A 17,000-nucleotide genomic window follows, 5' to 3' on the forward strand; every position below is an offset into this window, starting at 1 on the left:
CCATAGGGTCACTGACCCTAAAGAGATTCCCTCCTTGGCACAGTGATCTATTTCTTTTTTGTCTCTTTCTCTAAAATTGTATATAATAATCATTCGATTATTAATATATAAACAAAAATAAATGTAAGAAATATTACAATTTGAAAACAAATGCACCCAAACGTGATGACAGCTGCAACTGCTTAATGCTAACTTTTAACATTGAAAATGCCATAGACATGCTAACGCGTTAGCATGTCTATGTCACCACTAAAATTTAATCACTTGTTCCGCTTGTCATTTCCGACCACTCCACAAAATTTAATCAAAATCCATTTAAAACTTTTTGAGTTATCCTGCTGATAGACAAACAAACAAATGCGACTGAAAACATAACCTCCTTGGCGGAGGTAACAATTGTTGCTAGTCGCAGGGTCCTGGTGGACACTGAGGCCACTGTTGCTTGTGCCAGCAATTGTGGGACAAGGTGTGAGGTGGGGTGGGGCGGGGTGGGGCTTAGTCAAGTCTGGGAGCATGCTCTGATGCTGTGCTTTGCTGCATTCACAACACCATGGAACCGCCTTGGGTCATGCAGGAGCAACCACCCAAACACACAACTGGTTTTATATAGCGTGGCATCAAGTAGGATGCATTGGCATGACGAATTGCACGGCAGTACGGGGACTTACCGAGCAGAGCGGCCCAGTGCAGCGGTGTTCTGAAGAGGTTGTCATAAGCTGTCACATTACAGCCCTGGTAAGATGTCAACACCTCCACCACTGCCTCATTACCATCAGCGACGGCAAAATGCAGAGGTGTCCGGCCCTCGTAGTCTTGCCAGTTCAACAGGGACTCAGTGGGAGCTGCTTCCTTCACACATGTGAACACACAAGAAACACAGGTCAAGGTGCGGACAGACAAGGCACTCTGTGTGTATGAATGTGCACACGACCGTGTATACCAGGATACAGCGGACAGTTTGTGTGGCGCTGGATTCCCGACTGTGGGCGGCCCAGTGCAAAGGGATCTTGCCCTCACTGTCTGGAATGCCAATGTTGGAATCGTGCTTGATCAGAAGGCGAACGTGTTCTGGTCGGTTATAGAAGGCTGACCAGTGGAGAGCAGTTTGCTGAGGAAAAAAAGATGGTGTCAAGCTTCAGAAAGCAGAAAGAGATTTTACAACAAAACTTTTCAAGTTTCCATCATTTGTGTGTAAAAAATAAAAAACAATAACAGAAATATTGCGAAACATATTTCACAAAGCTGATGATATAACTGCTGCTACCAAAGCTACTGAGCTATTTTGAGATTTGTGGAAACCACTGTCATCTGACAGGATGATGCATATTAGATTATTACAAAACTAGTGATATCAGATAAACATCAGCATCAGCAGACAGAGGACACTGTGTCTGAGGTTTTATCGGCACACCAAAGGACAAGGATTCTTAAATCATGTTCTGCTTTGTTTTCCCCCATGTATGACTTCAGACTTTGTTCTTCTCACAAACTATCTTCTGTCACTTATCTCGTTTCAATCATGGATACAGACCATTTGGTTTGCAGCTGAGGACAAACAAGGGAGAGTTGTGTTGGCACACAATCTCTTATAATAGTAATACAATAAAATTACTGAATTTATTTGTGTAAGTAATTAAAAAAAATCAAAAATCCTCCACAAATTCAATAATGAAAGGCAGCGAGGGTTAATGCACATCCTTCATACACATAATACTGTGTTCTGTAATATTTTGGGGCAACAGTACCTACAGTCAGTTTTGAAGGGTCGCTAAAGACTATGTAATATAGTGATGGCAAACTATAGGGTGTCTTCAGACTATAATTTCATGAAGGTTTACTGACATTATCATGTCATCACTTATACCATATAATGACATATGATTAGCCAAGCAACATAAGCTTGACTTCATTGCTCAAGTCCTATTGGTTACAGAGATATCCTGTAAAATGTTTCTCAGTATATTTTTGATGACCTTGACCGTGACGTTGACCAGTCTGATAAACTTCAAAAGTTAATAATCTGGAGACACCTTCCCAAGAAATATTCCAAGCAATTTTGGTCTTGAGTTATTATGCACACAGACACACATATCGTATTTTCCGGAGTATAAGTCACGATTTTATTACTAGTTAGGGAGGCCCTGTGAGTTACACTCTGGTGTGACCTATGTACTGAAATATCACACATTCACTGTTAATAAAAAAATAACGCAATGCTAAAATACCCATGGCCGTATAAGCACTGTCTTCTTTATAATTTGCAGCTGTTTAATTGGTATCCCAGTGCAAAGTATATATATATATATATATATACGTGTATATATATATATATATATATATATATATATATATATATATATATATAAATACACGTATATACACCTCTGTAATTGCAAACAAAGGCTACTGTACCAAATATTAACAGGTGTTCAAATACTTATTTGCAGCAGTAACATACAAATAAATTATTTAAAAAAATCATACATAGTGATTTCCGGATTTCTTTTTTTGATTATGTCTCTCACAGTGGACATGCACCTAAGATGAAAATTTCAGACCTCTCCATGATTTCTAAGTGGGAGAACTTGCAAAACCACAGGGTGTTCAAATACTTATTTTCCTCACTGTATGTGTGTGTGTGTGTGTGTGTGTGTGTAAATATGTGTATATAGCAAATGGTAAAAGGGGTGAGTGTTTATAAGCTTTTGCTTCAGCTTAAAGCCCTTCGGCCACACAAAACTGGAAAACTGGAAAATGGCTATTAGTTTTGTGTTTTTTTAATGAAAGATTTCTTCTTTTCTTTGTCATTGTTAAGTATGTGTGTGTGTGTGTGCGCGCGCGCTGAATAAATTCATTCATTCATTCATATTTTAGGAGCTGTGACTTGTACTTCAGCAAATACGGTATATACTGTGGCCTTGCAGGGTACAAAAAGCAGTATTAAACACAATTTAAGAACAATCATTAGAAAACATATACAGATACAGAATGCAATGTAAATATGAAGTGCAAAACTTTAAAACACAGGTTAATTACGGGTGCAACCATATTTCTTCCTTTTGACTCAGATTCTATCAGCTGCATTTTTGCACACCTTTCAGACTTTTGATCATGTTTGATTTGTGTACTAAACATTTATGCACCTTGTTTTTGTCCTGTGTGTCAACTTCACCAGGCCCGATGTATTTCAGCAGCAGGGCAAGGGCTTTGGGGGAGGGGTGTCGGGTGGCCAGGTGAAGGGGGGTCATCTCTTCCAAATCTTTCTGCAGCCAGTTTGCACGCCTAGATAGCAGCAGCTTCAGGAAACGCACATTCCCCTGTAAAAGTATACGAGTAGAAATAACTCTCAAGTCACTCATTTTCATGAACATTAACACAAGATAGAAACACACACACACACACACACACACACACACACACACACACACACACACACACACACACACACACACACACACACACACACACACACACACACACACAAGCACACACACGCACAGTGAGCAGGCTTTTATCTGTGTCTGATTCAATCCGCGGCTCATCCATCTTACTCCTCACCTCCTGCCTTTCACTTCAGTGGCTGTGATGAGGTGTTAAACAGTTAACAGCAGCTCCACGGCGTGGCCGAGCAGCCGCTCGCTGCTTGTCCTTCCCTCCACATCATCATCATCCTCAGCCTCTCACCACCCGGCCGCAGGGTGATTCATTGCGCAACAGCTGTCGGATGATGCCAGGATCGGCGGCGTATGTGTTAGTGTGAGTGTGTTTTGGATATTTGCCGTCCTGCGACCACGCCGCAGCAGTCTGACAGATCTATCCCGTGTGTGAGCATGCATCCAGGCTGTGTGTGCCATGTGTGTGCGCACCCATGTCCCCGTCTTCCCTATTCTCAGTCCAATTAGATCGGTAATCCCTGGCCTCTCTCCATGTCTCAACCACTTATTGATCAGATGTCAAAGAGACAAGGCTTCCTATCACTAGCAGCCCCCAGAGCATGCGTGCACACACACACACCCACACACACCTATAGCATTGTGCACCCCACTTTTTTCCAGAGATATAATGATCCCCATCGGTGCACCCTCATAAAAAAATGGAACTATTAAGCACCTGAGCTGTAAAGTGATATTGTTTCTACCATGTCATACACATTTTCCTGATATAATATTGTTTCTTCTGACAATTTCAAAGACAGAAAAAAAACTGGCAGACTATGCCCCAATTTATTAATCTAATTTATTCTTTTTAGTGGTGTTAAATGTGGTGAAACAGGTCTTTCTTCTTTATGAGTTTTATTACTTTCGTGTGCTTGTTTTGTGTTCAAATGAACCATTTTTATGGAAAAGCCAGAGGCCTGAAAAGGACAGAGAGCCAAACATAGTTCATTTTGTGTCTGATTTAGAATTGCAGCCCAATTTTCCAACAGAAGCACTAAGGTCAGGATTACAGCCAGTAGGGGGCGCTGGCTTCCTACTGGAGTTTGTGGACGATCTACACTTCAGCCACTTTATCAACAAACCTCTTCTCACATTTTAAAAATAATTTCCCCCTCAATAATCTGTCAATTTATCAGTAACTGTGAACTTATTTTGTAGTTCTTTTCACCGCACACATACTCAAATGTTCACCTGTGGTTCTCAAACTCTTTTGTACTCCCTTTTGAAGTTCTCAAGCAAGCATGCTTGAGAACTTTTAAAAAAAAAGATATTTAGGTGTGGGCGGCACGGTGACTTAGTGGTTAGCACTGTTGCCTCACAGCGAGAAGGTTGTGGGTTCAATTCCCGTGGCCTTTCTGTGTGGAGTTTGCATGTTCTCCCCGTGTTTGCGTGGGTTTCCTCCGGGTGCTCCGGTTTCCTCCCACATCTAAAGACATGCGGGTTAGGTGGATTGGAATCTTTAAATTGTCCTTAGGTGTGCGTGTGGGTGTGTCTGTGTTTGTCTGTTTGTGGCCCTGCGGCAGACTGGCGTCCTGTCCTGGGTGTACCCCGCCTCACGCCCTGTGACTGCTGGGATAGGCTCCAGCCCCCCGCGACCCTTAATTGGACTAAGCGGTAGAAGATGGATGGATGGATATTTAGGTGTACCTTAGTATACACTAGTAGAGTTCCACCTTAGATTTGGAATGTATAATAGAAGATATACCTTACTGAATTTTCATGCCCCTTTTTGTCAGAATGTTTTTTTTATGAGATGTGAGAAATATTAAAGGAACCAGTAATTGAGCATTCTTTTTGTAATTTCCATGCCTAAAATTTGTTAATTTATCCACTAAATGTCATCTTACATCAATAAATCTCTTCTTGTTTGGGTCGTAATCGCTCACACCAGCAAATGGATCATATTTTTATTGTGACATGAATTGGTTTCAGTTTAATCTAGTTGCACCTCCCCAACACACACAATGGCTCTGTGCCCCTTGCGGAGGCATGTCCCACACTTTGTGAACCACCACGTATTAGAGCCCGACCGATATATCGGCCGATATAAGCCCTTTTCAAAGTACTCACTATCGGCCAAAATTTTGCCGATAGAACGCCGATAATTTCTCATAAACAGAACAGTTACTGAAATAATGTTTGTGTCGGCAATGTAAAATGTCCTTGCACCGTTTGTCCAGTAGATGGAGCTCTGACTCCATTCAACTGAGAGCTGCATACACCCCTGCTTAAATGTGTTCATCACCGGCCCCCGTAGTTCGCCGTCACACTGCACTGATCGGCTGACAAACGCATACAAGTAAGTTTATAAGGATGTTGTTTGTAATAACTTTGCGATTACATTCACCCCACATTTCTCCCATTTCAGTTCAACTCAGTTTGATTAACTCAGTTTATGTAGTAATGTGTCAAATGTGCTTCATTGCGTCGGTCATGCTTTTTATTAAGCCCACGTTGTGTAGACCTTATTTCTAGAATGAAAAACTTTCGTTTACTGCTAAGAGGTTGAAACATTCAAGTTCACTGGTTGTCCGGAAGGGTTCTGGGAATTACTGCCATTCGCCATTAACCCTCTGGGGCCGACGGCTGGGACCAAGCTTTACTAAATTGTAAATAACGTTTTAATGATATGAGATAGAAATTTACTTTTTTTTTTGCTGAAAAGTTAACTCCATGGACTTTTGTTCCACCGTCAGCCATCTTGGTACTCCTCATAGAAGATGTGTGATGCCATGCACAATGTGAGTGTCCAATCGGAATTGGTTCTCTGTCACATGGTTTTCCAAAATCCAATCATGGGCAGATTTACCTCACGTGTTATGGCAAAGATTGTTTTCAGGAGTGATATCTTACTAGTTGGCCCATTTGAATAGCCCCCTAACTGCTCCAATTGCATTTTTGCATTTTTTGAACTTGAAAATTCTTCTCTGTTATAAAGTTAATCAATATGAGGACAAAGTTTCAGCTTTTAGCTCATACCTTTTTTGTTAAGGGTCCAAAAAAGAACATTTTATTCATTAAAAAAAAAAATATCGGCTGACTTATCGGCTATCGGCAAATCAATCGATTTATCGATTTGGCTTTTTTTCATCTAAATATCGTTATCGGCATCGGTAAAAAATACATATCGGTCGGGCTCTATTGTGTATCACAGTCAGCATGTGTGCCTGTATATGGTGGAGTATTCCTCACCTTCTGTGCAGCGAGATGCAGAGCAGTGCGCTGGCTGTGGTCCGTCTTGTTGACCGAGGCTCCAGCCTTCAGAAGGATCTCAGCACAATCCAGGCGGTCAGCCAGGACACAGTACATCAAAGGGGTCCTGCCAAACTGGTCCTCGTGGTCCCGCAGAGTGGGCTCTGCTATGGACACACAAACACATGAAAACGCCAGACTGTACACACAAAGAAGGCAAGACTTTGGTCAATTTTTGTTGAATTTTCAGTTAAAATATGAACTAGAATGAAATTATGCGTGTCATGACTTAGAGTTTGTTAAAAAAAAAAAAACAATTCAACGCATTTTCAATATTTTAAGGGAATCAGATTAGTTTTTGGATGACAGGAAGATGTCTGATAAAATTAGAGAGAAAAAATCTTTGGTATGTCATCTTTTCGGAAAACCTTTACATACTGTATTTTTCGGACTATAAGTCGCACTTTTTTTTTTTTACATGTTTTGGCCGGGGGTGCGACCTATACATGAAAAATATACCGGTAGATTCTCAATTAATTTACCGTAATAAAATAATTTTACGTGACAGAGTCGCTCTATGTTTTAAAAGGGCCACCGGAAATGGAAATGCAATGCATCATGGGCACTGTAGTATGGCGGCCGCCCTATAGGTCACGCTGGTCGCAATAACCAATCAGAGAACAGAACATTGGACGCATATTCCTCACCTCACCCAGACAATGATTGTGAAACAACGTGTGAAGCAGACGAACACGGTGCTTGCTGTTATTCCGGGAGGGCTAACAAAACAGCATCAACCCTTGGATATCAGTGTGAGCAGAGTGTTTAAGGTGACACTGAGAGCTGCGTGGGAGCACTGGGTGAGCGACGGCGGAGGATTAGCGTCTGCACTTGGAAGGAGCTGGCGTCGACACCACGGGGAGGTCATGAGCTGAGCAGGTAGGTGCTGCACGAACATCGGCAGCTGACACCTGGTGTGTACTATGGTCCACAGCGGGTAATATGTTAGAAAAGAACTGTTCAGCGATGGTGCGGGTTATGGTTCGGCTCGCAATGTGGTCCGCAAAATACGAACATATCCGTAGGTAAAATGCAGCTCACGAGAGGGCACTCAAGGCTTGTGTAACTGTTCCTGCGACTTCTGACTACCATAGAAAAATTAAAATTTCAACATTACTGATAACAAGACAACGGAGAAGGCCCAAAAAAATGCCACCAAAAAGAAAATCATACTCTGCAGATTACAAGTTGCGACTGGTGAAATATGCATCCGAAAACGGTAGCCGTCACAATATTATCATCTGAACTTTTCATGTTAAGTTAACATACTTGTATGTCCATGCGACTTATAGTCCAGTGCGACTTATTTATGGTTTATTTTTCTTTATAATGGATAAAGTGGCTGGTGCGACTTATACTCCGGTGCGACTTATAGTCCGGAAAATACGGTATACAGAATTAATGAATCCAGCTTACAATATAAGTACAGCCTTGGAGTTTGGCACAGTTTAGAGTTTGGCACACCAAACTCCAAACTGTGCCAAACTCCAAATAACGCATCTCTAAAGGTTAAAAAAAAAGTGTATTAAAATTATTCCTACGGTGCACATCCCACTATGTCAAACAGATTTTTGGACTGGGTATATGATACAGACATTGGTGTCAAATTATTCACAACATACAAAACACCATAGCCTCTTGAGACTCTGCATCCACATACAAAGACATAATTTTTTTTTCCCCAAAGCCTAATTCCTGTTCTATTTCAGACCTTTGAGATCAAAGACACAGGATCAGCTGTGATTTTTTTACATTCTGTTATTTTTGTCTTGTCAGTGGAATAAATACAGGGAGATGTCGTTTCATTGTGGACAAGACCAGAATTTAAGGTCAATTACAGATAAAATATTCAGTTGGTTCAAACAGAAACTTGGGGTCTCTGAGCATTTTGAGCTCAAAACTTGCTCTCTAGACCTGCTAGTTACTAAGATACAGTATGAGGCCATTTCATCAAAGTCAATTCAATTCAATTTCAATTCAATTTATTTCATTTATATAGCGCCAAATCACAACAGAGTTGCCTCAAGGTGCTTCACACAAGTAAGGTCTAACTTTACCAACCCCCAGAGCATGCATACAGGCGACCCTGGTAAGGAAAAACTCCCTCTGATGATTTGAGGAAGAAACCTCAAGCAGACCAGACTCAAAGGGGCGACCCTCTGTTTGGGCCATGCTACCAACACAATTCAAAAGTCAAAATTCAAAACAGACATTTTTGGTTACATTCAGGAAAAATATTCAATGAGATAAAATAGATATTTGGGATTGTTGTGTAATTTAAGACCAGATTTTTTCTCTCTAATCTCAGCAGTTACTGGGCTATCAATTGTAGCTGAATTTAGTTGATTTTGGCCATTACTATGGTAACACTTCAGCTTCTGATGAAGCTTCATATGAAAGCCTATAGAATCTTGTAAGCTGCAAATCTTAGTACTGAAAGTAAAACTGTATGACAGCCAGTCTCTGAGATATTACGAGGGTCCACTGAAAGGTTCTGCCTTCAATCCAATGATGCCAATAAAAAGTAAGATACTGAAGTGAAACTGATATGCAAGAATAATCATTTACTTACTGACTATAGTTATAACAAACCATTTTTGTCTGCAATTTCAGGTTTGCACAGAATTGCCTTCAATGTAACACATGCGCACAGTAGTTGGTAAAAATGGCGACGTGGATGTGAATTTCAAACAAGGTGGTGTTATTGAATTCATCACGATGGAGGGTTGTGCATCTTTGGACATTCATCAATGAATGAATGTTTTGTATGGTGACACCTGTGTGGATGTCAGTACAGTCAGGAGGTGGACGAGGACTTTGAACAGCAAAAATCCAGCCACAAGGAGTCAACATCACCAGACCTGTAGCGGGTGACCCATAACAGCTATAGACGCACAAAATTTTGGGAACACAGCAACACTGTCAATTTTGACCAATATGTGGACACTTCGCAAAAGCTGCCCGCATGCTTGAAGTGGGTTTGTCCTAGAAAAGATGCTATTCTTCAGCATGACAATGTTCATCCACACACACAGAGTCACCAAACACATTAAACTGATGTTTAAATCTGTGATTTGGTGTGATTTTATTTGGTGCAATAAGATGCACTCTGATACAATTCTTTGTTTAATTTGGACATTCATTTTTCACGATCAATTACTCAAAGCCAAGCATTGCTTATCTTTAAATACATATTTCTTGAAAAACAAGGGACCTTGTTCAGGTTTTTGCTACTGTGCTGCTGCACATTGGCACTACCTCTGCTCGCCTTTTGTTCCCCACTTGTGGCAGTAGCACATGCAGCAGCAGAAAGCGCAGCACTCAGAAAGACCAGAAGAAGAAGCCAGCTGTTGCTAGCACAGCATATATAGCATAGCATTCGCCCTATTGACGTAGCCCACAATCCTTCGCGTGCTAGAGAGGCAGTGCAATCAAAACAACATGGAGAAACCATATGACCCCTGAACACTTGCTAAAACAAATATTCCAAATATTCCATGTCTGTTTCCTTCAACCCACATGGGACTTCATAAACCCAAACCGAATTGTAAGCCGAACTATCCACAGACTTGTGGATAGTTTAAACTCAGTGCTCAAAATTACACTCGACTTGATTGCACCACCTGTGTTAAAACTGTGCTTCCCCAAAACACAGTCACCTTGGTTCAATGATTACCTGTGTGACCTCAAGCATAAGGCTAGAGGTCTAGAACGGAAATGGCGTAGTTCAAAATTAGAAGTATTCCACCTTGCGTGGCGTGATGCTATCTTAGACTATAAGCATGCATTACTGGCTAGGAAGCGGACGTATTACTCTGATTTGATCAACAAAAACAAGCATAACTCAAACTTCTTGTTCGACACGGTGGCAAGACTTATTCATGGAAAACCATTTACAGCACAAGGTTTCCTGGATTACTTTGAGAAGAAAATACAAGACATTAGGTTAAACATACCCCAGCATGCCTTAACCCAGCCACTACACCCTGCTATTGAGGTATTACCTAGATCTGCAGAATTTGATAGTATCTCACTAGGCATGCTGACGAAACTCGTAACATCAACAAAAAGCACAACCTGTTTATTTGATCCTATACCAACAAAACTGTTTAAGGACCTGTGGTCCACTCTTGGGCCGACTGTGCTGGAAATTATTAATCTTTCTTTAACTTCTGGATCTGGTCCTAAACGTTTCAAATCTGCAGTGATTAAACCATTACTTAAGAAACCTAATCTTGACCCTAGTGTATTGAAAAACTATCGGCCAATATCAAATCTATCAATTTGCTCTAAAATTCTGGAAAAAGTGGTGTCACTGCAGCTCGTGGACTATCTTACTGAGAATAATCTCTCTGAGCCACTATAAAATACTAAAATATCATTCCACAGAGACGGCTCTCACTAAAGTGGTGAATGATCCTCTGCTTGCAATGGATTCGGACACCACTACAGTTCTGGTGCTGTTAGATCTCAGTGCTGCATTTGATACCATGGATCATCATATTCTGCTTGATAAGATGGAAAATCATTTTGGGATTACTGGGAGTGCCCTTGCATGGTTGACGTCATACTTGACCAGTCGTTCTCACTATGTTTTGTACAGTAAGACTACCTCTAATCTTAGTGACATGGAATTTGTGTTATGTGTCGACGCGGGTTGAGGAGCGGACCTGCGTCAGACGGAACCCAGCGCTACAAATAACCAGGAAAGCGGTTCCAAAAACAATATATTTATTTCATCCGCTGTGCTTAAAAGGTGTAAAAACAAAAATAGCGTCCTTCTGGTGGAGTGACTGTTGGCACGCTCTCCAGCGCCCGCAAGGATCAAAGCCTGGCGCTCCTGGACCCACTACCACCACCAAACACCCCCCAGGTGGACACGACAAACTGACTCTCTGTGAAGCAAAGAAGAGGTGAGGTAAGTCAGCAGTTACAACAATAACTTTCAAAAGACACACGCTATCAGCAGCACACTTTTTAACTTTATGCAAATGAGCAGCTTCTCACAACAGGTGGAGGATCACTTATCCGCATGCCACAGCAGTGAGAAGCAAACTGCACAATTCTCATCACAATTCAAGTATACTGTGTAACAAAACACCAAGTTACTATCAACAATTAGTTAAACACTTAATCACCTTTGATGTGTGCTGACAGCATGTGTCCTCACCCTTCCTTGCTTCACGGGCTCGATGTGTCAAACCCAGGCGCGGTCCTCAGCGTCTCACAAACGAACATCACAAGGTCGAGTTCCTGGCAGTTCTGCTTGAATCACACATGCCTTAAATGCAGAACGCCATCCAATTATCTGCTTCAGCTGAAAGTCTTTAAGGTTGCATGTGAGCACCAGTCACAGGTGCTTCACATGATGTTGATGAGGGTGAGGACTCTTCAGCCAGCACCTTCTCCACAGAAGAATCAGTTTCCATGCCACCTGAAGAGCAAAGAAAAGAAAAGAACACCAAAACATCCAGCCACACCCCCCAACACACAACAATTTGGAGTTCCACAGGGGTCCATCTTAGGTCTCCTCTTTTTCTCCCTTTATATAGCACCCCTTGGGCACATATTGCGGCATTTTGGGATTACCTTTCACTGCTATGCTGATGATACTCAGTTATACATGTCGATAACTGCTGGTAATCTCATTCACATAAAATCCTTAGAAGATTGCCTTGCATCAGTGAGAAGTTCGATGTCTAGAAACTTCCTACTTTTAAACTCTGATAAGACTGAAATGATGGTTCTTGGTCCACTGAGACATCGGCATCAATTTGACCAGTTAATGCTTAGCCTAGGCTCGCGTGTCATACATCACACTGACAAAGTGAGGAACCTTGGGGTAATTTTTGATCCTACATTGTGCTTTGACCTCCACATTAGGGACACAACGAGGACTGCTTTCTTCCATCTGCGAAATATAGCCAAGATTCGTCCCATCCTGTCTATGGCTGATGCTGAGACCCTGATCCATGTGTTTATCTCTTCTAGATTGGACTACTGCAATGTTCTATTTTCTGGTTTACCGCAGTCCAGCATTAGGGCTCTCCAATTGGTTCAAAATGCAACAGACAGACTTTTGACATGAAGCAGAAAGTTCGGCCACATTACACCCATTTTGGCATCCCTTCACTGGCTTCCTGTCCCAGTGAGATCAGATTTTAAGGTTCTGCTACTAGTCTATAAAACTGTTCATGGACTGGCACCTCCCTACTTAGCTGACCTAATTAAACCCTAGGTACTGCCCGGGCTTTGCGTTCTCAGGGTGCAGGACTACTTTGTGTCCCTAGGGTAAATAAGAAGTCTGCGGGTCACAGAGCTTTCTCTTACTGTGCCCCTGTTCTATGGAATGATCTGCCCGTGGCAATAAAACAGTCAGATTCAGTGGAGACTTTCAAGTCCAGACTTAAGACGCACTTATTTTCCCTTTCATATGGCTAGCATACTGGCACAGTATAGTTTTACGCTTTTTACTATTTTAATTCATTTTATTAGGAAACGGAGCATGCCGCGGCCTCAACTTTACCTAAATTCTGGGTCTTTTAGTGAAGCTTAGGGCTAGTGGCTGGAAATCACCTTAGTGTTTCCTGTTTTTCTTGTTGTTTAATGCTGACAAATTATACTGTATTTCTTGTCTTTGTGATGCCTGATTCTGTTTTTTTCTCTCTGTTTAAGGTGCGGCTCCATCCAGAGATGGGTGTGGTATTTGTGGGGAGACCCTCCTGTCGTGTGCACCAACAGTATTTCCTGTATATTCGTTTTGTGAATTGTCCTGTAATTTATGTCCATAGCATGGCACAAGCAGAGGGTCCCCCCTTTGAGTCTGGTCTGCTTGAGGTTTCTTCCTCAGAGGGAGTTTTTCATTACCACTGCTGCTCTGGGGGTTAGTAAGGTTAGACCTTACTTGCGTGAAGTGCCTTGAGCCAACTCTGTTGTGATTTGGCGCTTTATAAATGAAAATAAATTGAAATTGAAAACTGAATTGAATTTCAGACATCTTACATATATTACTCTGGAACAAACAGCACAAATAGTGTTGTAAAGCACAATAAGCAGGGAGTGAAGAGAGTGTACTTCACTTTCCCTCACAATGACATGAACAGGATGTGATCGCAGCTCACGGCAATTCCCACTGGAAATAACGGTGAAATCACTTGAGATTCTCGAGTGTTAATACATACATAACACAAACACAATAATGTCTAAAAACCTAAATAATATATTCACAAGAGTTTTAGGCACAATATACAGAGTTTTACCTTGCAATGTTAATACCATTGTCCGTGTACAGCGGTTAAATTGCAGTGTTATCTGAGCGTCTTGTAGCAGTTCACCATGTTGTTGACTTCTCGCTGTGATGCCACCTCTCTAAGATTTTGCCTCATGCTGACCTTCAATCTTCTACAAGAATTTGAAATCGTGGGAGGAGCAGCAAAACGAGCTTAACGCAAAGATTTATAAAATCAAGCCATCAACTGGTTCATACACATTCATATCAATTCAGGGGTCTGAATATCGATGTGGTTGCATCTAGTACTTTAAAATCGGTTTTCAATTCATAGTGGGTAGTTATTATACTCCTAGTATTTATGTGCTGATTGTCCATCACCACACTGAGGTAGAATTACCTGCCTTCCACATGATGAATAAGTTACCTGTGGCATACTTTAGGAGCTGACTGTGCACTTCCTACCTGTGATGAGTTTGAGGAGTGCGCTGCGATCTCCATTGACAGCGGCAGCATGAACCTGGGAGCTCAAAGATGGAGGTCCTGGATTCGAGGGAGCTGATGCCTAGGACACGGACAGGAAGGTCAAACCTTGACCTGCAGTAATGTACTCCCATCTTACTTATCAAGTGTTTAATACGGTGACATTAAACAACATGTGGACGACTTCCTTTTCATTCATTAAATCCAAACACACAGCAAAATTACACGTTGCTTCAATTACGCTTCAATCACACAGCTATATTTCAGAAACAAGAAAGCATGCAGAATATCAAGACATGGTATATTATGTCTTATTACCTTAAAGAGTAATGTGGAAACAATTACTTTGTTAATGAATGAACTCAACAGATGAATCAACAAATGTAACTGCCAGCCGTTTTGACAATTCTTATTCATTTAAATAATTTGTCGATATAAAACACAGGTTTTTCATTTTAAATGGTTTATACTGTTCCACACCAAGCATAATGTCCTGTACCAGATCTAGATCCATATCCTGATGTATGCAAAATTATCTGTCTGGAATATGCATCATTAAAAAGTAGCAATGCAATTATGTTCATTTTTTTAATTGAATGATTAATGTCTTGCTTCTTTTTTTTATTAATGTAACATTCTTTTTTATTAGTCTATTGATATGATTAGTCAGTTATCCTTTAGTTAATTTACAATCATAACCATACATTCTACCAACAATTTTCAAGCTTGCATTCAAATGTTTTGTCATAAAAAGTATTTATTTTGCAAATTAAAAAAAAAAAAAAATCATAACATATAAAGGGCATAAAGTGCCAAAAACTATGAAGGCAGTCATGGAAAAAATATGGAAGAAATTTTTCAATACACTTTTGCTTATTCCTGAAACACAAAAAGTCAGAAAAAAATCCTAATCTATTATACAGGGCTGCAATTAACAATTATTTTCAGAATCAGTTAATCTGTTGATTATTTTCTGGATTAATACATGAATCTCTTTTTCTTTTTGGGGGGCATAAAATGCCTGAAAATGATGAAAAAAAAATCACTCTGTGTTTCCTCAAAGCCCTCAAACGTCTTGTTTTGTCCACAACCCAAAGACAGTCCATTTAATGTATGAGAAGAGTAAAAGAACTATAAAATATTCATATTTAAGAAGGTGAACTCAGAGACTTTGGACACTGACAGAAAAGACTCAAAATGATTAAAGGTATAGTGCCACTGTGTTCTTAAATTGTTCCCTAACATTTAGATAAGGGATTCATAATATATTGCCAATATGATCAAAATTCATGGTGTCTGGAAACAATTTGCAATTTCAACCGCTGAGGGGGAGAATTTCAAGGGATCAGATGCTATTTCTAATATTTGGCAGATTTGAAAGTGATTTACAAGAAATATTATGGATGCTAAGGTAAAACGGGTCACAGGTAATCTCAAAATGTCACGCATTCCTGTACTTAGTTTGCATGACGGCGATGAAGGAAAAGAAGATATTCACTATAGAATTTCCACCCAGATAAATATGTCCTCTTCATTAAAGTGAGCTGTAATTTGGCAACATGTTACAAAAATAAGCCTACATTATGATGCTTAGATTTTGGTAGAAACCAAATTTTCTCAATTTTGTGAAATTTGAAAGGCCCTGTAGCTTTAATCAATTACCAAAATAGCTGGTGATTAATTTAATAATGGATTAATAACTGACACACAAACTGTTAGATACTCAAGATTTTTATTTCTATTTGTAACTTTTAATTCCTATTTAGATTTTTATGCTTTACTATTTTATTGTTAATTGTAACTTTATTCGTTGTGTTTCTAGTTCTGCCATCTTGGCCAGGTCTCACTTGTAAATGAGAGTTTGAATCTCAAAGTTACTGTAAACCTGCTTAAATAAAGAAATACAAAAATCCAATAACTGTGGCTCTAGTCTTAAGTATAAATCCATTCTTGTTGGGAAAATAAGTATTTGAACACCCTGCAATTTTGCAAGTTCTCCCACTTAGAAATCATGGAAGGGTCTGAAATTTTCATCTTAGGTGCATGTCCACTGTGAGAGACAATCTAAAAAAAAAGTAAATAAAAATAAATCCAGAAATCACAATGTATGATTTTTTTTAAATAATTTATTTGTATGTTACTGCTGCAAATAAGTATTTGAACCCGTGAACCCCTACCAACCAGCAAGAATTCTGACTCACACAGACCTGTTAATTTTTCTTTAAGAAGCCCTCTTATTCTGCACTCTTTACCTGTATTAATTGCACCTGTTTGAACTTGTTACCTGTATAAAAGACACCTGTTCACACACTCAATCAATCACACTCCAACTTGTCCACCATAGCCAAGGCGAAAGAGCTGTCTAAGGACACCAAGGACAAAACTGTAGACCTGCACAAGGCTGGAATGGACTACAGGACAACAGGCACGCAGCTTGGTAGAAGACAACAAATGTTATGATTATTTATCAGAAAGTGGAAGAAACACAAGATGACTGTCAATCTCCCTCGGTCTGGGATTCCATGCAAGATCTCACTCTGTGGGGTAAGGATGATTCTGAGAAAGCTCAGAACTACACAAGAGGACCTGCTCAATGACCT

The 17,000-nt window shown here is 40.3% G+C and overlaps 1 protein-coding gene across 6 annotated transcripts in view; it reads right to left on the bottom strand.

Moving 5' to 3' along the window:
• invs (inversin) overlaps window positions 1-17,000 on the bottom strand; it is a 93,993-nt gene that overhangs the window by 40,901 nt on the left and 36,092 nt on the right. For 4 of the 6 annotated variants that reach the window (XM_034174890.1, XM_034174886.1, XM_034174885.1 and 1 more), the window contains exons 3-7: window positions 14,383-14,482; window positions 6,630-6,796; window positions 3,144-3,317; window positions 941-1,108; window positions 669-849 (exon numbers count right to left, since the gene is read on the bottom strand). In XM_034174890.1, the coding sequence (XP_034030781.1) occupies window positions 669-849; window positions 941-1,108; window positions 3,144-3,317; window positions 6,630-6,796; window positions 14,383-14,482 (790 nt within the window). The remainder of the gene's footprint in view (window positions 1-668; window positions 850-940; window positions 1,109-3,143; window positions 3,318-6,629; window positions 6,797-14,382; window positions 14,483-17,000) is intronic. The other 2 variants (XM_034174887.1, XM_034174889.1) reach the window with 1 other exon arrangement.

The sequence above is a fragment of the Thalassophryne amazonica genome, chromosome 7, assembly GCF_902500255.1.
Source record: "Thalassophryne amazonica chromosome 7, fThaAma1.1, whole genome shotgun sequence".
NCBI lineage: Eukaryota > Metazoa > Chordata > Actinopteri > Batrachoidiformes > Batrachoididae > Thalassophryne > Thalassophryne amazonica.